The sequence below is a fragment of the Pangasianodon hypophthalmus genome, chromosome 1, assembly GCF_027358585.1.
Source record: "Pangasianodon hypophthalmus isolate fPanHyp1 chromosome 1, fPanHyp1.pri, whole genome shotgun sequence".
In the NCBI taxonomy this organism is placed as follows: Eukaryota; Metazoa; Chordata; class Actinopteri; order Siluriformes; family Pangasiidae; genus Pangasianodon; species Pangasianodon hypophthalmus.
The window spans coordinates 17,630,105-17,653,019 of record NC_069710.1 but is presented as its reverse complement, the minus strand read 5'-3'; the positions used below and the strand labels follow the sequence as shown (position 1 = coordinate 17,653,019).

Sequence of the window (22,915 nt, the reverse complement as noted above, 5' to 3'; positions counted from 1 at the left end):
ACAGACATCAGCAGTACAAACATCATCCCACACATCAGTACAAACTTCACATGCATAAAACAACCTCATCACTACAAATAGCAGTAGGCTATTTCTGGAGACTTACATTCATAAAGAAAGGTGCAAGTAGAAAAAAAAAAAAAATTCAAACATGTCTATGCTTCTTTTTCAATTGTTTTCAGTTCAGTCTTTTCAAATGATTTACGGCTTTGTTTTGGGTAGGGCGGAGTCTTTTCACCTCCCATCCTATCCTCAGTGTAAACTGTACCAACCCTGCACTAAACAGCTTAAACCCGTTGGGTAAAATATCTTCAACCAAGGAGCTTCATTAACATCACTTCAGAGATGCCATTAAATGTTGAAATTAGACAAAAATAGGCCCAGTTCTCACAGAATACCTTAGGGTGCTGTTGATTACATATAGCTAATGCAGTCGATACATAGCCAAAATAAACTAGCATCGGCATCCATTCAAGACATCCTAGCAACTTATTTTGAAAAGTCTATATATACTTGGTTTGCAAAGCCTCCAGGAAGTTATCTTCAAATACAATGTGACTTCAGCCTGAACCAGAACTAGCCCCTTTACAGTATTTAACATAACTAAAATAATTAAGCTCTGCTAACTTCCAAGCCATGACTGGAAGTCCAGAAGGGCATTTTCAAAACAGTATTAAAGTACAAGGCCAGCTTTTAGGACACAACCACCACGCTGCCCCCCTTTTGATTTTAAAAAAGGAAACAAACAAACATTTATACATTTTATTTTACAGTCAAATACAGATCTACAAAAATCAGACTTTCTAAAACAGCTTTACAGTCCATTATAAACTTCATTGTCAAATTTCAATAAGCATTCATAAATTCCCCAAAGTGCTCATCGGTGTTTCTTAAACCTCCCACTAAGCAAAACCATCCTGCAAATCTGACAAATCATACACAACTTCATACAGAGAAGGAATTATAAAGTTAGACCCATTATCTGAGCAATAACTAATGCCATCAGTGTAAATGATCCCATTAGGACTTCAGTGCCTCCATTACAGTAGTTTTTATCACAGCAATTCTTTGTCATTTTGTAGAGGGTCTTATTTGCAGGGAAAGTCACGACGGTAGTCTTGTTGCAGTCATCTTTAGCAAGGCAACCCATCATCTTGATTTTCAGGACAGAAGCTAAAACACAAGACACCTTGATCAGTGAAATGTTGCACACCTCGTTACCATCCATCAACCAAAGGCTCACCTAGCACACACCTGCCACACCAATGCCAACAAAACACTGCTCCCCAGCACTGCAGTTCATTTTGGTAGTGTGGCACATGTCCCAGAATCCAAGGTCACAATGATAGCATTCAAGCGCTTGTCCTGAAAAATCAAGCACAGCCAGGTTTGGGCATGGGAGCTTATGAGGTCTACATTTGAAATACATTTCATCCATCTTCAGTAGCCACTTTAGCTTGGTTAGGGTTGCACTGCATCTGGAGTCTATCCTGGGAACAGACTAGGATGAGATACCTTCAGGTCGATCAGCAAATTCATTTAACTGGATTCATGCATTTGTGTTCAGAAAGGCCAAAACACAGCTACAGCATAAGTATGTTCCCAGGAAAGAAACATGCTCATCTTTCATCTTTAGCTCAACACATGTCCTCCTGAAGCCGTTTTCATTTTAAAAAACAAAAACAAGAAACAAGAAATAAACAAACAAACAAAAACATAAAGCATAAACAGCATCTAAGTAACTTACCTGAACATGAGACACTAATCATCAACACCACACAGAGACCCAAAACAACACCAGACATGTTTAAACCAGAGAAAACCTAAAAGAAATCACAAACACACCCCACACACACAGACAGATAGGTACTCTCTAAACATAAAAGCTCTCTGTTGGGATTTAAAAGGGCTGCCAAATAACGACTATACGGATTGGCTGCCATAATGGTATATTAGGCCCAATGGATAACTGATTTATCTTATTAGATGTTCATCAGGGGCATCTGTGTGAGAGTGACGTAAAGGACCACGTGGACAACATTAATCAGTGTTAATGTGAATCTGTTATACTATTATATATATATATATATATATATATATATATATATATATATATATATATATATATATATATATATATATTTTTTTTTTTTTTTTTTTTTTCGGTTAAAACATTAGTAGCATCAGTAGCATAACTAAAGTTTTTTCCCCATGATGTGTTTTGATGTGTCAGTTTACATGACGAATTTACATCACGATCTCATCATGCTTCCTATAATGTGATGTGCTAATAACATCATTCTAGGGCACAAAGTGTGGGGAGTTTTCAGTAACTGAGTCTCATTTGTGAGCTGTATTTGACAGAGAAACGCTTTCGAAACGCGCACAACCTCCTGAACCGTTCCTGTCTGGGGCTGAATCCCAAATAGCTCCGTGTTTCCTACATAGGTGACCTGCTCAGGTTGTTGACTAGAGGTTAGTGCGCTGTGTGGTAGTGCGCTGTCTGTCCGCAGCCATTCGGGATTCGGCGTGAGGGAAAGTGGGCGGGGCTTTCCGTTACTCTCTCCGAGCTCTAGCCTGGCTACGGAAGTAGCCGAGGTACAGGACCTCAACACTCTCGTTTAATCCTCTGAGCACGAGCTAGCGCAGAAATGCATGCTCCCTCCTGCTCCCTCATCACTACCGCTCAGCACGGATCTCTGAAGAGCTGTTGGGTCTCGCGTGGAATCTGACATAGCACCTTTTAAATGACGGAACCTGAGTAAAAATGGACCAGGATGAGTTCGAGGACATAGATTCCCATGGACAGTGGCAAAATCTGTATAATGTAAGTTGATGGAAATTTTAAAACGTTGGATTTATTTGTCATGTTAAAGTTGATTCGGCTGAGGTCAGAAATATCCACACCGAGCTAGCTGCTAGCCTGGCTTTTAGAGTTAGCTAGATGTGCGCATGCGCGCGATACCTGGAAACACTGTACATATGGAATCAGGGACATTCAGAGTAGACGACTTTATTAAACTGTGAGTGATGTGATCATGTGTGATCATGCTCTCCACAGATCTACATACTCTTCCACATTTCAGGTGAAAGAGCCTGTTGTGTTTTTTATATATATATATATATATATATATATATATATATATATATTTATTGGATGTGAGAAATGATGGGGCATGTCAATAAGTGCCATGCTCATAAGAAACAAGAGAAGGTGAGTGGTGACTAGGATTTAAACCTGAAGAACAGACTGCATTACTTGAGCAGGCAGTGCTGCAATAACAGAACTAGGGCTTCCTGTGAAACGTGTATAGATAGCTGTTTTTCTCAGAACTGACCGGGGTTTTTCAAGAACTGTGTGCTTTGAGCTGAGCCAAAGCTCTCCTCCTTCTTTAGACTTATGTCTAAGCCCATATTTACCTAAAGGCAGTATTAGGGCATGAATAACTAACTGTCCACGGGTTTCTCCAGCACAGCCTTCATCATTGATGCCAACAAAATAAACACTCTGTAATCAGTTACATCAGTTTGCAGATCTGTTGCTTTATTCTCTTATTTCAGATAACACTACATAACCACAACATTGCCAATCATCAACATGCTTCCACTTTTCAAATATAGGCTACACTTTGCTGATAGTCGCAAACTAGACTGCAGATTTTAATAACTACCTGATATATTTTATCTTCAGGAAATCCGTAACCAGTCTCAAGAATGTTCCTACAAAGTGGCAAAATTCCCAGAAAATCGGAACAGGAACAGATACAGAGACGTCAGCCCGTGTAAGTGACTTAAAATATTTACAAGGCATGTGGAATTGGTGCACACTTATCCATTAATAAATGTAGCAGATAGAACATGTATGCTCTTCCATGAGACAAGTATGCACCAGTCATACTACATACAGTATGCCTTCACTGATCACTGTATTAGGAATATTAGGAATACCTCTACACCTGCTCATTCGTGTAATTATCCAATCAGCCAATTATGTGGCAGCAGAAATAAAATCATGCATATACTGATCAAGAGCTTCAGTCATACATCAAACATCAGATTGCAGAAAATGTGATCTCACTGATTTTTACCATGGCATAATTGCTGGTGGGGATTTTCATGCACCACAGTCAGTTTATGGTGCGAATATCAAAAAACATCCCGCGAGAGGCAGTTCTGTGGGTGGAAAAGCCATGTTGAAGATAGAGGTCAAACAAGAAAGGCCAGAGTGGTTCAAGCTGACAGGAAGTATACAGTAACTCAAATAATCAATCTTTACAACCACGGTGAGCAGAAGAGCATCTCAGAACACACAACACGTTGAACCTGAGACTACAGTGGGCACTGGCTCACAAAACTGAACAGTTGAATATTGAAAAAAAGTTGTTTTGTCTTTGGTTTTTCTTTAGAGTAGTTATTTGAGTTATTGTAGATTTCCTGTCAGATTTCCACAGTCACTGAGACCACTTTTTTGCCCCCCTGTTCTGATGTTTGATGTGAACATCACCTAAAGCTCTTGACCTGTATCTGCATGATCATGCATTGCATTGCTGCGACATCATTGGATGATTGGATAATTCCATGAATTGTTTTCCTAATAAAGTGGATGATGAGTGTACAAGACATTATTTTTCAGTTTACATTCCCTTAGCAACATCCTTTCTTGTGTCCTTTTTAGATGATCACAGTCGGGTGCGATTAGAAAATTTAGAAAATGACTACATAAACGCAAGCTTGATAACCATGGAGGAAGCTCAGAGAAACTACATACTGACACAGGTATGAGACCACATAAAGTGTGCTGTAGATTTGAACTAAAATCCCCTAGACATGGGGTGTTCCCATGGAAGATGTTCTCGACAGAAGCTTGATAATATAGAGATGCATGTGTGTGTTTCCCCCAAGATGTGGTGTAGTATGAAATCATAAAGACCTCAGATTGAACTTCTCCTGAACGTTCCTTAAGTGAAGTAATTTCATTAATGTATTTCAGTTTGTTTAGCTTTAATTGTATATTCATTTTTAAAGATGAATGGGAAAAATCCATTTAATAAAACATCTATTATATAACAAAAGCCACTATATAATATCAATATACTATACAATGTAGGCATGAATAAAGCACATGTTTGAATGTGCCAATATATTTTTATTTTCACTTGTAATCAAGGATTGTTACGATATCTGAATTGATGTTATTATTGATGTTGATGAATTGATGCTGTGGAAAAGGCATTTTATAAGATGAAGTGAAGTGACATGACGTGTGGCCAAGTATGGTGGCCCATATTTGGAATTTGTGCTGTGCATTTAACCCATCCAGTGAACACACACACACCGTGAACACACACCCGGAGCAGTGGGCAGCCTTTTTTGCTGCGGCGCCCGGGGAGCAGTTGGGGGTTCGGTGCCTTGCTCAAGGGTCTCACCTCAGTCGTGGCATTGAGGGTGGGAGAGAGCACTGGTCATTCACCCCGAGACTCGAACCCACGACCTTCAGGTTCACCTACGGGTTGCAACCATTAGGCCATTAGACTGCCCCCAAGATACCAGATAATATGAGGTTTTACTTTACACTTTATCACTAAGAACTCTGGGGTGCTGGGATTTGAACTCTCAACCTGATTAGTTGCCGAGGTTGGCACAACAGTCCAGGGCACCATGCACACACACTTCAGCACACTCATTCACAATTAGGGGCAATTTAGAGAATCTAATCTACTTGGATCAGCTAGTCTGCGTCTGTCCGTGCTTAAATTCTCTTGCAAACTGTCATACACTGTAATTTTTTGCTTTTCAAAAATGGAGACATAATTTCTTTTCATAGCATACAGTTTTTCATCTGGTGAAATTAGTGGTATTATGTTAATAGTTTTTTTCTGATACGCAGGGACCCTTGATTAATACTCGTGGTCACTTTTGGTTAATGATCTGGGAGCAGCGGTCTAAAGCTGTCATCATGCTTAATAGGGTCATAGAAAAAGGCTCAGTAAGTAAATTTATGTTAATTTTCTACTCATGGATGATGTTCTTTCTTACCTGTAAGTGTCTTCATGACCAGTAAAAGCCAAATCATTCCTTTCTTGCTGTTTCTGACAGGAGAAATGTGCTCAGTACTGGCCCTCAGAAGAAGAGAAACAAATGTATTTCAGTGACACAGGGTTTGTGGTGACTTTAGTGTCTGAAGATGTTGAACCCTATTACACAACAAGAGTGCTTGAGCTTCAAAACATAAAAGTAAGATGTTCTGATATTGATTACTATGATTTAGATTTACTGCACCATTGGATAGTCATTTGTCTTGTTTTTCTCCATAAACATTATGCTCTTTTTCAAATTTCACATATTTCACCCGTGAGCACTGGGTCATCCAGCCAGTGTTTCTTTACTAGGTCATTTTGTCCAGCAGCATGGTGAATGTGGAACTGTAACTGATTTCCCCTCAAAATATTTGTAGTCAGAAACCACATCTTAATGATTTGTGTGGAATGTTTTACATTACTAATGTTAAAGTTTCACTCTGTGTATGTCTTGTTACACTTGTTTAGACAGGAGAGAGAAGAGACATCTACCACTTTCATTTTACCACTTGGCCTGACTTTGGTGTGCCCGAGTCCCCTGCATCTTTCCTCAACTTTTTGTTCAAGGTTCGAGAGTCTGGTTCATTGGAGCCTGAGAATGGGCCAGCTGTAGTCCACTGCAGTGCCGGGATTGGCCGATCAGGGACATTCTCATTGGTTGACACGTGCTTGGTCCTGGTAAGATACTGCCTTTTAATCCTGATCCTTCTTAACTTGCACTACACTGATGATGTGTATAATTTAATTGACCAAAAAAGGTTCTGTTTTTTTTTTTTTTTTTTTACTGCATGTTGTATATTTGCTAGTTTGAAAAGATTACACTTAATTTCAGGATTTACATTTTTTTGCCCTGAAAATTTCCTACAGAAAAAAACCCTTTCTTAGTCCCAGACAAGCAGCCTTACATTTAAAGTAAGATGTTTTTCATTCTTTAGATGGATAAGCGGAAAGACGCTTCATCTGTAGATGTACAGAAAGTCCTGTTGGACATGAGGGAGTATCGCATGGGCCTCATTCAAACCCCAAACCAGCTTCGCTTCTCTTACATGGCCATAATGGAGGGAGCCAAGTGCATCTTGGGGGACTCTATTCTGAAGGTAGTATAATGCATATTGTCAGCAATGCCACAAGTGTCCCTTTAATTACAATACTGAATACTTGTGTGACATTTTCTGTAGTTCATCTGATGATGAAAATTCATCTGATGGGGAAAAAAAAAGTTAATGTTGACAAAAATTAACCACTAGGTGCACAAAATGCAAAATGCAGTATTGCTTTCTTCTATACTGCAGCAGCAATGGCAAAAGATGAAAATGTCTAAAGAGGACATGGAGCCACAGACTGACCTGGGTCCAGCTGTGCAGGACACTGCAAAACAGCCAGATGAACTGATTGCTCTGATCTCAAATCTAAGAGAAGAAGAAGATCAAACAGTGCTGGTAAAGGAAGAGCAGCAAACAGACTTAAAACCAGAGAGGTATGTTCCTATGGTCATGAGTTCTCCACTGACATTTGGATTTAGGTTCCATGTATTGCACACTCATTCATTCTTTCTCTCTCATCTTGTTTCAGTGCCTGTGTTTTGAAAAAAAAATGATGAAAAAAATCTTTAGTGGTTTAGTGTGTATACAAAACGTCATCTGTGTAATGATAATGAGGATATTAAGACGTGTTCTGCCAGCATGCTATAAAGCCTTCTATAATTTGAATTAGAAAAAAAATAGCTGGAATACATCATTCTAGGCCTTACAGGAATCAACCCCTTTACCGCATACCTGGAAATCCACTAATGCTATTTGCTTTGATTTTACATTAGATTAAAGCAGCACTCTTTTTCTCCCCCCGGTAGCTTGCGAAAGCGACATCGTGAGGAGCGGAAAGCCAGCACAGCACAGAAGGTCCAGCAGATGAAGCAGAAACTGAGTGAAGCGGAGAAAAAGAGAGAGAGTTGGCTGTACTGGAGGCCCATTCTCTTTAACGTAGGTGCTGGAACAGCTCTAGCACTGGGACTGTTCATGTGCTGGGCTTTTCTCTCCCAGTGACACCTCTATAATCATATAAACTTTTTATACTCAGACTTTTTTTTGGTTCATTGTGAGATCCAGGTCAGTGTGCTCTCTGATAATAAAAGGCTTGATTTTTTTTGGCAAAGAAAGGCTGCCTAGTAGGACGTTCTGCCTGATTTCTTGAATGAAGCATTTATACTGCTTTAGATTGCATACAAGAGTTCTAGCTTGGCTCTTGATAATTTCAGTGTTTAGAAGCTTGGTCCGTTAGCACTACTACAAAATATTTTGGCTTCAGAAAGACTGAAGAAAGATTGTTTTACTGAAATTTGTTTTAGTAAATCACTCTGTGAACTTTGGATGCATTTGGGTGTCACTCACCATTGTAAGATATCCCTGTCAGTTTGTCATATTTTGTACATGCTCCTTATGTTCTCACATCTCAGGAGGTATCGTTAGTAAATGGAATATAAAAGATGCCACCAAATTTAACAGGTGGATCCTGTTCAATTTTGAATAGTGATGTATATATTAAAGACTTTTGCTGAAGAAAGAAAATGTCTGTTGTTTTAAGGGGATACTGAGTGTACACAACAGATGAGAGCCAGTTAGAGGAAAAAGACAGGCATACAAGTATTAGTAAATAACACTGAGATGTTAAAAAAAAAAAAATCCCAGCAACACTGTTGAGATGGGCATCCATATTTATTCACATTCAGTGAGACAAAAGCACCCGTTTAATTTTTTCCATTATTAATATAAACTTATGGAGAACTTTATTAGGAACACTATGCTAATACTGAGTAGGGCTTCCCTTTGCTCTCAAAACAGCCTCAGTTGTTTGTGACATGGATTCCGCAAGACATTGGAAACATTCCTTTGAGATTCTGGTCCATGTTGAAATGATTGCATCACACAATTCCTGCAGATTTTTCAGGTGCACTTTCATGCTCCCGTTCTACCACATCCCAAAGGTGTTCTATTGGATTCAGATCTGGTGACTGGGAAGGACACTGAAGAACATTGAACTCATTGTCATGTTCATGAAACCAGTTTGAGATGACTTTTGCTTTGTGACATGGTACATTATCATGCTGGAAGTAGCCATTAGAAGATGGGTAAATTATGGCCATGAAGGGATGCACGTGGTCAGCAACAATACTCCAACAGGATGTGGCAATCAAGCGATGAGTGATTGGTATTAACAGGCCCAAAGTGTGCCAAGAAAACATTCCCCACACCATTACACCACCTCCACCAGCCTGGACTGTTGACACAAGGCAGGTTGGGTCCATGGACTCATGCTGTTGGTGCCAAATTCTGACCCTAAAATCTGTGTGTGTACAGGTGTTCCTAATAAAGTGCTCAGTGAGTGTATAACCTACACATTTTGACTATTTCTGTTGTGATAATGAAGGAACATCTAGAACACTAGATATCAGATTAATTAGTATTCATTTTGGCATAAGGGTAGTTTTTCCACCCATTTGTACCAATATAAACAAATCTAAACTAAACTAGAAGCAATATTGTTAACACATTAAGTATACAATTACAAGCTTTAGCCCTCCTGTTATTATGTTATTTGTCAGCCCCATCTAATCTATCCATAAATGCAAAGGATGAACTGCTAGGAAGATATTCTTTGGATGGTGATTTTTTAATTTTTTAATTTATTTTTTTTCTTAGCACAGAAGTGACATAGAAATGGCAGTGACATCTTAATGGATGTGATTTTGGCTAACATTTCTTATTATAAGATTACAGTGAACCAAATATAAGATCATTAAACCTATTTCTGGACATTATTACTCATTTCAAGCTTGTAGTTTTCTTATTCTGTTGGCAGATAATTTTGCTTCTTTTTAGAAATAAATCCTTAAAATGTGTAAAATTATCTGCCAATAGAACAAGACTATTTCAAGCTTGAAATGGCTCAAAGTATGAAGGCTTGAAATAGGTATAATAATCTTATATTTGGTTTAGTGTAATCTTATAATAGGAAACACAAGATACATTTGTTTATATTCAAGGTATTTCCAATTGATTAGATGTCATTTTTCACAGTGTGGGAGTTAAACTGTGCCTCTTTCCTGAATGATGGTGTCTGTGGGTCCCAAAACTGCTATATTTGCATACAATGGTTTGTACAGATGCTTGTGGTATCTTCATTTGTTTGGAAATTGGTCCTAAGAAGAAACTGGACTTGTGGAGGTCCATGATTTTTTTCTGACGTTTCTTGGCTAAATTGCTTGGATTTTCCCATGGGATCAAGGGACAAAAAGGCACTGTCTCTAAAGGTAGGCCCTTTTACAGCCTAACTCCTAATTCTGACAACTGGTTAATCAGAACACGTCATTACATCAATTCCTCTGATCGTCCAGACTGTATAAAGAGACAGTAAACTTGGTGTATGTAAACTTTTGTATGTAAACCACTGGAATTCTGATATACATGCATAAAATCTGTTTTCACCAGAGCTGTGATTATGATATGATTGACCTTAGTGCCTTGCAATAAAATCTCAACTAGTCCCTCATGTTAGTGTGTGCTTAGTCAGTCTGTAACAAATCAGACAAATCGTGAAAAAAATAATTTACAGATTTTATATTTTCATGGTGAAAACTAGTTAAAATAAATTGAGAATACTTGTACTGTGTAATGCTTTGTTTTTCTTGCAGAAGCAATTTTCCAAGAAAAAGAAATCTCACATGACAACTGGGGAATGTGCGGCTAACCTGTGCGTGCTTTCTGTGGAAGACGAGAAGACAGATGCCACATATTTTCGAACTGCTGCTCATGCTGTGTCACAGGGCAGCATAACGTGAAAGTGTTATCTGCTCTCTTCTGCGTACATGAGCTTCCAGAGGCCCACTGGTGGCTAGTGTTGCTGTGATTGACAGGAGAGACAGAGAATGCCCCTCCTACTCAGAGAGTATGGTCAGATTTGCACGTTTGGCTGTGGCATTGTCGGGATTCAAACTCATGATCTCCCAATGATATGATGAACACTTGTCTGTTGCAGCTTTTTACATTTTTTCACTGGATGTATAAATATTGGGCATATTGCACTGAGCACTGGAATTCTTTGTTCAGTAATTTCTTTCAATAAAATGGTACTTTAAACTGAATCATAAGTTGCGCTTTGTCTGCATATCATAAACTCGATCATGTGTTTAAATAACAAGAATGTGATATTGTCTTATTTGTTAATACTGTGTGAAAATTTCCAGTGAAATGAAAATGATAATAAATGAAAATAATAATTGTCTATGTTGTAATTTCCTGATTTAAATATTACTTAACTATTCAATTTAATTGGCTATCAATGTTCTTGTTGTAATTACATATTTTTATGCCATTACTATGCCAAAATATCACTGCACTGCTAGTGACCACCGTTAGTGGCTCCTCATTTAGTTTGGGTCTTACGTGGAGCTGGATGTATCCACCATAGATGTAACACTGTAACGCTGACACATCAACCTCTCTGCCATCTTGCTGAGGCCAACTTTCCAAGTGGAGCTCTATTTACTTGACTTAAATTTAGAGGGTTAACTAACATTTTCTGTATTTCAAAAAAAAAAAAAAAAAAGTAAGTGCAAAATAAGACAACTGGGACGCACCTTTTCCAGGTGAAAGCTCTGAAAATGTGTGCCAGTATGTATTTTATTTTAAGTGAGTTGTAAGGCATGAGTTACAATAAGCAGGTTTATCCATGCCAGTGTGCTAATGCTGCATAACGATCAGTTTATGAATATGTTATTACTATGATGTAATAACAATATGTTGTTATGATCAAACTTTGTGGTTTTACTATTATGTGGCTGCTATTATAGATATATTTAATAAGTATGCAGGAGATTTAAATGTATCAGAAGCAATAAAACTTTTAGCAATAAAACTGACCGGTCTTGGATTATCATTTCATTCCTTCTGTACATTTATCCTACATAACACTGCTTTGCTGACAGTTTGCAAGAACTAGACTTAATCCAATTATTGATAGTTCATTTAAATTTATTACTACCTTTATTTTCTGGGAAATGCATTGACTGTTTGTTAATAATAATAATAATAATAATAATAATAATAATAGTAATAATAAAACAATTTCAAATCAATGGCTTCATACAGGGCTGGGAGTCGATCCCAAAAAGAATCGATTACGCGATTCCAGGCATTTTGGGAATCGAATAGAGAATCGACTCTAAAGCTTTGGACTCGATTCCATACAGTGATGTTGTCTCGACACAATGTCTGAAAAATGCGACGTTCAACTGAAAACCCATCAGCAGTCTGGCAGTATTTAACTTTGGACAAGTCGGAAAACAAAGTAAATTAGAAAATTAAAAAAAAAATCTCCTATGCTGAAACAAATTAAATAAACGCATCCAAAAGGAGTTTTTAGAGGAGAATCATATTAGCTAGCCAACCCCATTAGGTCACCTGAGCTAATTTAGCTAGCTCTAAATTGCATTGCTAGCTCACTAAACTAGCACTTTAGCTACCATAAAAAATACATTTAGCAAATTACTGGTCCTGTGTTCAGTTTGAAACACAACAGTAGAAATATGCTATGTTGAGATACGTAGCAGCTCAAAACCATTCCATGTGCTTAATGAATTAATTAATACTGAAAGGTTTAGTTTTGCACAAATTCTTTCTCTATGTATTGATGTTTGGAATCGATAATCGAGACAATGATTGTGTGGAATCGACTCTTGGAAGTGACTCCATCGATTCCCATGAGTTAGAATCAGAATCGGAGTCGACTCCAACCTGTCTGGAATCGAACAGCCTCTCGTCCTTTCCAATATGGCGGACGCATTGGCGTATCACAACGGCTAGCAACGCAGGCGTTACTGTTTTGAAACGCGCAGCGCGTAGTCCCGCTTACTTTTCCGCCAGGATTTGAACTGCTGGTGATTGTATGGAGACGTTTACGCTTTGGTAGCACTCTGTAGCTAGTAGCAAGTAATAATGTAACTAATAATAGAGAAATCATTCGTTTCATATTTCTGAACGACAATACTATTCCTGAAAAGTGCATTACAGAGCTAAGTAGTGAATTTAGCTTCCTGTTTGTTGGGATTGAAACATGTCTCTGCCGCCGGAGAAAGCTTCTGAACTAAAACAGATCATTCAGGATCACCTGATTAAGGTATGTTTATGGCTATAATGTTGCTGGCCTGCTAGGTAAATATATATAATAATGATTATTATCCTAATGCTTGATACTTTTGCTAGCTGCTTTGTATTACTGTAAGCTTAATGGGCTTAGCAGCAGGGCCTGTGTGTGACATGATGTGCTCAGATGGACATCCAGGGGAAGATTAGGGAAGTTCTTGCAGAAGCAGTGAGGTGTGAGGGCGAGCATCCAGTCTCTGAGGAGGACCTGCTGATCTCACTGCAGCGCAGGGGCATCGTAGAGGACGCCATGAAGCACCTCACTTTCACTAATGCAGTAAGATATTATTTTTTTTCCATACAGATTTCAATGTTTGTGCTTCAGTCTGAGAGCCCAACACCACAGCAGCCTGAAGAGCCTGGTTCTGTCTTCCAGTGCACAGGTTCCTGGTCCTGTTCCTGGTCCTGGTCCTGGAAATGCACATGTTAATGTTTTACCTCCTTCTCTAACACACCTTCTGCAACTCAGAAAGAGCTGTTAGTTACCTGATTAGGTGAATCATGTGTGTTAGAGCAGGAAAAACACTGAAATGTATAGGACAGCGGGTTCTCCAGGAACAAGGTTATAGGATCCTGTATTCTAGTGCAGTAGTTCTCAAAGTCAGTTGTGTTTTATTTTGATACAGTGCTTGAAGTCGCAGCCCACCATCGTCAAGATTATTGTAATAATTATCAAGTTATTTAGTATTGAGTCTGTTTACCTGGTGACTGAATTGTTTAAATTCAACATCGATAACTCAAAACTTGCCGGCTTGGATCTAATGTACTCTGGTGGTGTAAAGTTAAGGAAGAGACATCTCTATGGCTCTAATAAATGGACAAAAAATATTGTACACATTTAATGTTTGTGAAAAAAAAAATGTCTACTGAGACAGTCTGTGGAATTTATTTAACAGTTAAAAGGGTCCCTTGCTGCAAAATGTTTGAGAACCCCAGTTCAAATGGATACACTATATGGCCAAAAGTGTGTGTACGCCTGAGCATGACCCCCATACACGGGTCATCCCCAAACCTTTTCCACAAAGTTGGAAGCATGCAGTTGTATAGGATGTCTCTGTATGCTGTAGCATTACAATTTCCCTTCACTGGAACTAAGAGGCCTAAACCTGTTCCAACATGACAATGCCCCTGTACACAAAGCGAGGTCCATCAAGACATGGTGTGCCAAGCTTGGAGTGAAAGAACACAAGTGTCCTGCACAGAGCCCCGACCTCAACCCCACTGAACACCTCTGGGATGAACTGGGACACTGACTGCACCCCAGACCTCCTCACCCGACATCAGTGCCTGACCACACTAATGCTCTTGTGGCTGAATGAGCAAATCCCCACAGCCACGCTCCAAAATCTAATGGAAAGCCTTCCCAGAAGAGTGGAGGCTATTATAACAGCAAAGAGGGGGGCAACTCCATAATAGTGCCATACCTTTGGAAAGGGATGATCAAAAAGCATGTATGGGTGTGATGGTCAGGTATGCCATATAGTGTAAAATGATGTGAGTCAAATGAAAACCTTAAAAGTGCAATATAAATTAGACAAACACGCTGTTTATGTGCATCAATCATCTGTGACACAACATCAGGTCAAAATAGTCTGGACTACATCCGCTGTACCCACCAGACCTTGCTCTGAGTGATTTTCATGTTTTTGGACAACTAAAGGAGGCACTGGGTGGAAAGACCTTCTGGTCAGATGAAGAAATGCAGCAGATGGTGCGCCAGTGGCTGCACACGCAACTGAAAGATTTTTTTCTAGAGGACGCAAGACACTCATTAAGTGCTGGAACACCTGCATTGAACGAAATGGAGATTATATAGAAACATGATACGCTTTTAAGATTAAGATTCAGCTTTTATTGTCACTGTGCAGAGTATGAGTACAGAGCCAGTGAAATGCAGTTTTTCTCATATCCCAGTTTGCTAGGAAGCTGGAGTCAGAGCACAGGGTCAGCCATGACAGCAGATGTGGATCAATAACCCAGAGCCTTAACTGTTCAGCCACCACTGCCCTATCTGCAATAAAGAATGCAAAAAAAAAGGGTTTTCATTGATTCACACTTGTAATTCTCAGTTTTCTTGCTCTAATACACCTGAATCAGCTCATAAAGGACTTAATGATTAGCTGATTATTTGATTAGAGTGCAGAACATGTTGTTCCTCAGGACTGCAGGCGAGGACCACAGTTCTAACACACTGATGAAACTTAATAAAGCCTTGCTCACTTATGAACTGACAAGTTGAATTAGGTGTGTTAAATAAGGTAGAAGACTAAACTCTGACTTCGGACAGTGGACTGAGTAGTGAACCTGATGAGCAGATCCAGACCTAATACATTGACACCCTTCCTGTTTTTTTTTTTTTTTTTTTTTTTTTTTTTTCTTTCTTTTCTTTTTTTTTCCTCATGAAAGTTGAAAGAATTTGATGTAATTTAGTCAGGAAATAATAAATAATGTGTAAATAAATAATGCATCAGCTGTGGTCACAAATCAGATTTTTGGAAAAGCAAGACAAGATTAGAGGATGTTTATTAAAAGAATGGTTCCATGAAAGATGCAGTTTCCCTACACTTATTTAAATTGCCTTAGCTGAGACATTTTGTGATTATAAGGTTTTTTGTTCTTGTTACTCTTCAGTTCACCTTATATTTTTTCTTATCAATAGTTTATAGCTGCTAGATGTAAAATTTGGGAATTTTGCCCTTTCTGGTAGAAAAATCCTATGGTAGGCTACTGTCAGAACGTTTTGTAATGTGGGTTGGGCTGTGCCATGAAACTCCTTTTTAATTCAGATCACATGTTTTCAATAGTTAAGTGTATAAACTGAGATGACCCCTTTGCAAATCAGTGGTTTTTCTCTCTTGCACTCATTTCTATGTGGATTTTGATGTACACTGTGTGCACAATTATTAGGCAAGTGAGTATTTTGACCATATCATCATTTTATCCGTAATTTCCAACTCCCAAGCTGTATAAACTTGAATGCTTATTGGAATTAATGCATATCAGGTGATAGTATTTGTTTGTATGGTGTAGGGTGTGGCCTAAGGAGATTATGCACACCCAATATCAAGGTGTGCATAATTATTAGGCAGATTCTTCTCCTCAGGAAAAATGGGCCAAAAAAGAGATTTAACTGACTCTGAAAAGTCAAAAATTGTAAAAAGTCTTTCACAGGGATGCAGAACTCTTGAAATATCTAAGATATTGGGGCGTGATCACAGAACCATCAAACGTTTTGTAGCAAATAGTCAACAGGGTCGCAAGAAACGTGTCGAGAAGAAAAGACGCAAGTTAACCACCAAAGATTTGAGAAGAATCAAACATGAAGCTACCAGGAACCCGTTATCCTCCAGTGCTGCCATATTCCACAACTGCAACCTACCTGGAGTGTCAAGAAGTATGAGGTGTTCAGTTCTCAGAGACATGGCCAAGGTAAGAAAAGCTGAAACCCGACCACCTCTGAACAAGACACATAAGTTGAAACGTCAAGAATGGGCCAAGAAATATCTGAAGACAGATTTTTCGAAGGTTTCGTGGACTGATGAGATGAGAGTGACTCTTGACGGACCAGATGGATGGGCCCGTGGTTGGACCAGTAACAGACACAGAGCTCCGCTTCGACTCAGACGCCAGCAAGGTATAGGTGGGGTACTGGTATGGGCAGGTATTATTAAAGATGAACTAGTTGGACCTTTTCGGGTTGAAAATGGACTCAAAATCAACTCTCAGACCTACTGCCAATTTTTAGAAAACACTTTCTTCAAGCAGTGGTACAGGAAAAAGTCTGCATCTTTCAAGAAGACTTTGATTTTTATGCAAGACAACGCTCCATCACATGTACTGTACTCCACTGCGTGGCTGGCCAGTAAAGGCCTTAAAGATGAAAAACTAATGACATGGCCCCCTTCTTCACCTGACTTAAACCCTATTGAGAACTTTTGGGCCCTTCTTAAGCAGGAAATTTATAGTGAGGGTAAACAGTACACCTCTCTGAACAGTGCCTGGGAGGCTGTGGTTGCGGCTGCACAAAAAGTTGATTCTGAGCAGATCAAGAAACTGACTGACTCTGTGAATGGAAGGCTTGTGACTGTTATTGAAAAGAAGGGTGGCTATATTGGTCACTGAGGTTTTCTTTTTGAAATTTCAGAAATGTTTATTTGTAAATTTTGAGTTTGTGTATTATGCTCACTTTGACAGGTGAAAATAAACAAGTGAGATGGGTAAATCTTTGTTTGTCATTTAGTTGCATAATAATTCTGCACACTAATAGTTGCCTAATACTGGTGTACATGTAGATATTCTCTTAAGAAAGCCAAAACTTCACTTTTACTACTTACATGTTCAGGTTTGAGGGTTTGTTAACATTTTGGATTGACCAAGAGCACTGTAGTTGTACAATAACAAAATTTATCCTCAAAAATACAACTTGCCTAATAATTGTGCACACAGTGTATGTTGAGGGTTATTATTTTGTTAGACAAGATCAATCTATGACCAGATTTTAACCTCCTGGAAGTAGCACCCTGGTGTGAGGCTAAAACCTTCTCAAGCTTCACAAGAACCCTGAGTTGGAAAGTAACCAAAGCATCAATAACACTATCATATTTTACAGTGAGTATGGAATACAGTTTAATAATATTTTTTTTTTCTTTAGGCACTTTCACAAACAGAGGCAGAGGATCTGAACAAGTCTCCAGTTCGTGCAACTGAGAAGGGCATTACGCAGCTTAAAACAGGTTAGTCAAGAATGTATATAAAATGTGTGATCATGTAGTATGCATAATGAGGAAAAATATCATTTAGTTAAAAAAAAATAACTTCCATGCTTTGTTCTGTTTTTATTCTTGCTAGCCAATATCAGTCCACTGAGGAGATACTTGTACCTGCAGGTTCTGGGGGGAAAGGCCTTCCTTGAGCACCTGCAGGAACCAGAGCCTTTACCTGGTCAGGTGTGTTCTACCTTCACACTCCACCTTCACTTTCGCAACCAACGCTTCCACTCCAAACCTGTGCCCTGTGCATGTGAGCCAGACTTACAAGAGGGTTTTCTTCTAGAAGTACACCGAGATGGTCCAGGTATATCACAGCACCTATGTTGTTTAGTCTAGCTGTATACTCAAGATTAGTATTGATTAATACTGCTTAATCAGCAAAAATAACAACTGTCGCCTGAAAGACAAGAAAATGCATCAGTCTCCATTTTTCTTGTGGCCTAGGTGATGCCAGTAAAATGGCTGATGCCACCACCATATTGTCCATTTGTGACCCAGTGCACATGGTGTTGATTCGGACAGACACCGCAGGAGACACGACGCTCGTCTCTTCTTATTTCTTGGACTGGCGATCTGTCCTCAGTGCTCCCAGTGGAAAGACATCAGTGTCTGTGGAGCTGCTTGGTGTAGGTAGGAGCTTCTCCTTATTTATTCATTCATCTTCAGTAACCACTTTATCCTGGTCAGGGTTGTGGTGCATCTGGAGACAATCCCAGAACATTGGCCATGAGTTGGGAATACACTCTGGATGGAACTTCAATCCATCTCAGGGCAATATGCACCCACAATGACAGACTTAGGCGAAATTTTGGTGTAGCCAGTCATCCTACTGGCATGTTTTTGGAAGGTGGGAGAAAACTGGAGAACCCAGAGGGAAAAAAAGACCACATGGGGCGAGCCACCATAGACAGTAACTTGAGCTCAGGTGACCCTGAAGCTGTGAGACATGACAACATGAATTAGCAACATTATTGAACATGACAAATGAATGAGCAGCATCAATATTACTGAAAATCTGGCTTAGATTTAAACTTTTTACAATGTTAATGACCATTTAAATTATGATTCCCCTTGAGTGTGTGTGTGTGTTTCTTTCTTCAGGCAGTGAGTGTAAAGTGCCCACTGGTGTTCTTAACCTCAAGCTGGAACTGTATCCTCCCCTCAGTGAAACTTTGAGCCCTGAAGTCATCAGCACACAGGTGAAATATTATTCTACCTTTTTTATCTTTATTCAGTAGTGATCAGTGTGCAAATGTAGCTACTTACTCACAGTTTTGAAATTAAAAATGATGAACTGTTATTCTCAGCCTTTTTATGATTATGAAAACAAAGTTGCGTCATTATTCTTCTTATAAAATCTAGTCTAGTGATATATATATATATATATATATATATATATATATATATATATATATATATATATATATATATATAGTTATATATATTAGTTAAAACTGGGAGATCATCACCAACCTGCTGGAGTCCACCCCTCAACATTAACATTAAACTGATGATCTGTTGCAGGTAAAGTGGTTATAGTAGCATAAAGAATTTAACTGAATTTTACTGAATGAATATCTTGTAACATGATTTTGTATTTTATAAAGAAAGAAGAAAGAAATGCATTGTCTGTTGTTTCCTGCTCTTAGTGCCAGCAGTTTCTTCCACTTGGCTTACAGTACTCAGTTTTAATTTTTAACTGGCTAACTGGACATCCAATACTTTCCTCCTGCCAAGCATAAACAGAAAGTTTAGTGAAATCATTGCATTTAAAGGTGCTCATTACTACTATCCATACCTTTTAATGTGATGTTTAGAAGAAGTCGACGTCTGGTTTATTTTATAACACTATTAACCTTGTGTCATTGTCTGCTTATGATGACTTTTTACAGCGATCACTGGAGCGCCAGAAGACCGCAGAGAGAGAGCGTTTGTTTCTGGTCTATGCTAAGCAGTGGTGGAGGGAGTTCTTAGAAATACGACCTTCTCACCAATCCAAGCTGGTTAAGATCTTTGCTCAAGTGAGTAACTTAGACTTGCCGCTGTAAACTACTGGAAATAAAAGTAATTCCAATATGTTTTTTTTTCCCATGGTATGTTACTAAGTGTGTACCCAACTGTGGTCTTTTAAATTGTTTACAGCCTTAGACATAGTTTGTATTGTCTTTTGTTTTTTTGGACTTTTATTGTGTCTGTGTCTTGTGTGTGTGTGTTTGTAGGATGAGAATGGGGTGAACCGACCCGTGTGTTCATACGTGCGTGTGTTGCGTGCTGGCCGGCTGTTGGAAAGTCCACGGCAGGCGGCTCGCTTTGTGAGTCTGCTGGCTCAGGAGAGGGCGCCTGTGCTGGGGGGAGGAACTCGTCATGAGCAGTGGTGCACTATGTTGGCATTCCTCTGTAGAAACAAGGTAACAGATGCTTCTTCTGAATGTCAACCAGTATACAAAGCTGTATGAGTTCTGCTAAATGAGTTTAGCAGAATTATGCATAAGAAGTCCACCACACCCACTTTTGTTTGTTTGTACTTTCCCCATATATTTAGTATGTATATATGCTAGTGATAGTATCAAAGAGTTAATGCTTGAGTGAAGCAAAATATGGTGTAAAATATAGTTCTGTGTTATTGATGCTTTTACCCCTCTTTGGCTCATGAAGGGATCACACCACTCTGGCACTGATCATTTTCCTATAACAGCTTGTCTGATCATGTTTTATTTCATATTTTGGGTTAAAGATGGGTTAACAATACAAGCACACATTAAATCAGATTAATTTTCTTTCATCAGAACTTGTTTTGTGTGTGCATGTGCTCAGAGAGATGCACTGTAACCATTTGGTGACACCCCAATTGTTCCAGGTTTGTATTCAGGTCCATATACTGGACAGTACATAGAGATCAGTGAACAGTGATAATTCTTGGGGAGGGGAAAAATTAACGGAAGCATCCATTTCTGTCTAAGAGGTGACTGGTTTTTGTGCGTTTCCCTGTTACAAGGGTGATTGTGAGGACCACGCCACACTACTATGTAGTCTTCTGCTGGGCTTTGGCCTGGATGCTTATGTGTGTGTGGGGACCAAAGCTAAAAACATCCCCCACACCTGGGTGATGACCTGTGGTACTGATGGCACTGTCACTTTCTGGGAGAGTCAGACTGCACACAGGTAGCATCTTACATAGAAACCCTACATAGTTCAGTCATACATGCCGTTACAGTTAAAGCATGACTTATATGTTTACTTACTTTCTTCTCAGGTACCTACATCAACCAATAGACCCTGAGGCTCCTCCACTAGTTCCTCAGCCCAAACCCACCTACCCATACCGCACCATTGGTTGTGTTTTCAACCACAAGACTTTCTTGGCTAACTGCCAGCCTTCGGACTCGGTGGAGTTGTGTGTCTTTGACTTCATGGATGCATCCCGCTGGAAAGCTATGAATGAAGAGGCTGTTTGTTCAGTTTGTGGCCCCAGTTCCACATCCTCTCTTCCTCCTACTCCTCCTCTCTGTCCTCCCTCAGTGCAGGCCAGCGATGCCAGCAACCAGCTAGAGCTTGAGCTACGCTACTTGGTTACTGAGCACAGGAAGGTAGTACACACTAACACTTTAAATCATTAATGTCTAAAAATGAAGGTAGCTCATGTTACTTAGAAAAACAAGTACTTAAACCTGTCTCTGTCTTTTTCTTCAGGATATTGGTCTGGCTACAGTGTGGGATGATCACCTGTCATATCTGCTCTCATCTGCTCTGGCAGCCTATGAGCTGGAGCGCTGTACAGGCATTTCATGTGGAAATGAGGAGTTTCAGGATGCTGTTCGGAGAGCCGTACCTGATGGACACACATTTAAAGGCTTTCCTATTCAGTTTTTACACCGTAATGCACGCAGAGCTTTTGCTACCTGCCTCAGGTACACACCCACACACCTTACTTCTAATTTAATTTAAGTCAGAAGCACAGTTTTAATGCAAGGTTGCAAAAATCTTCTTGTAGGTTTCTCTTAATTTATTCCCTCTGCAGTATATGAGCATTACAGCCAGAATAAAGGATGTGGTATGACTGTTCTCTGTGTATTCTCTGAACAGGTCACCGTTCTGTGAGGAGGTTGTGTCTTGTAGAGGAGATCATGTTCGTTTAGCGGTGCGGGTACGTGTGTTTCCCTACCTCGAGTCAGCCTGCGCTGTCTGGATCATGTTTGCCTGCAAGTACAGATCAGTGCTGTGATCAGCATTCAACACTCTGTGTGTATGTGTGCGTGTGTGTGTGTGGGCCATTTGTTGGTCTATGCTAAGCAGTGGTGGAGGGACATTTGGTTGGTCTCCATAGAAAATAGGCTTTTTTTTTTTTTTTTTTTAACAAAATATACTTAAAGAGCTCAAAGATTTTTTTTTGGCATTATTTAGCTATGTTAATAGACAAGCTGGAGAAATAGTCCATGAATATTGTGTGTTTGTGTTATGCTTTTTTAATATGTTAATATGCTTGTATTAAAATCTGACTTTTCCTATTGACAGTGTGTGTGTGATTGGGGGTGGTGGAGTGTTATTGTACAGTGAGTTTGGAACTTATTCAGACACCATTAGTTTTTGTACAGTTCACTGTTTTAAAAAAATTATATTAATTTTTTTGCCCATCAGTCTACACACAATAACTCATAATGACAAAGTAATGACAAAGTGAAAACATGTTTTCAGAATTATTACGAATCAAAAACTGAAATATCTCATTTAAATACGTATTCAGACCCTAGGCTAAAGGCACCCCAAATTGAACTCAGCTGCATCCTTTTTGCTTTGATTATTTTGATATGACTCTAGGACTTGTCTGGAGTACTGCTGTAGCAAATTCAGTTGATTGGACATGATTTAGAAAGGC

General features: G+C 39.2%; 3 protein-coding genes across 6 annotated transcripts; 2 read left to right on the top strand and 1 right to left on the bottom strand.

Annotated features, from left to right (window-relative positions):
* Nucleotides 1-748: 748 nt before the first annotated feature.
* Nucleotides 749-1,952, bottom strand: LOC113534165 (sperm acrosome membrane-associated protein 4). Its single transcript, XM_026926793.3, has 3 exons — nt 1,748-1,952; nt 1,255-1,365; nt 749-1,173 (listed from the first exon to the last, which is right to left on the bottom strand). The coding sequence occupies exons 1-3, from the start codon at nt 1,803-1,805 to the stop codon at nt 962-964; spliced, it is 381 nt and encodes a 126-aa protein (XP_026782594.1). The 5' UTR covers nt 1,806-1,952; the 3' UTR covers nt 749-961.
* Nucleotides 1,953-2,521: 569 nt separating this feature from the next.
* Nucleotides 2,522-9,903, top strand: ptpn2a (protein tyrosine phosphatase non-receptor type 2a). Of its 2 annotated transcripts, none has more exons than XM_026925980.3 (9): nt 2,522-2,827; nt 3,692-3,782; nt 4,676-4,776; nt 5,888-5,986; nt 6,097-6,234; nt 6,546-6,755; nt 7,013-7,174; nt 7,373-7,554; nt 7,927-9,903. In XM_026925980.3, exons 1-9 carry the CDS (start codon nt 2,768-2,770, stop codon nt 8,117-8,119), a joined length of 1,236 nt encoding a protein of 411 aa, XP_026781781.2. In that variant the 5' UTR covers nt 2,522-2,767; the 3' UTR covers nt 8,120-9,903. The 2 variants fall into 2 exon arrangements, with proteins under 2 accessions (XP_026781781.2, XP_026781780.2); XM_026925979.3 differs by having other exon boundaries at nt 2,523-2,827; nt 7,370-7,554; nt 7,927-9,902.
* A 2,979-nt stretch (nt 9,904-12,882) lies between these two features.
* Nucleotides 12,883-22,512, top strand: cep76 (centrosomal protein 76). 3 transcript variants are annotated; one of them, XM_026926078.3, is made up of 12 exons: nt 12,883-13,247; nt 13,371-13,550; nt 17,925-18,006; nt 18,122-18,346; nt 18,487-18,672; nt 19,144-19,241; nt 19,935-20,063; nt 20,262-20,450; nt 21,038-21,204; nt 21,296-21,629; nt 21,733-21,950; nt 22,126-22,512. In XM_026926078.3, exons 2-12 carry the CDS (start codon nt 13,401-13,403, stop codon nt 22,262-22,264), a joined length of 1,917 nt encoding a protein of 638 aa, XP_026781879.3. In that variant the 5' UTR covers nt 12,883-13,247; nt 13,371-13,400; the 3' UTR covers nt 22,265-22,512. The 3 variants fall into 3 exon arrangements, with proteins under 3 accessions (XP_026781879.3, XP_034167411.2, XP_026781878.3); XM_034311520.2 differs by having other exon boundaries at nt 13,334-13,550; XM_026926077.3 differs by having other exon boundaries at nt 12,884-13,247; nt 13,401-13,550; nt 22,126-22,511.
* Nucleotides 22,513-22,915: the final 403 nt, after the last annotated feature.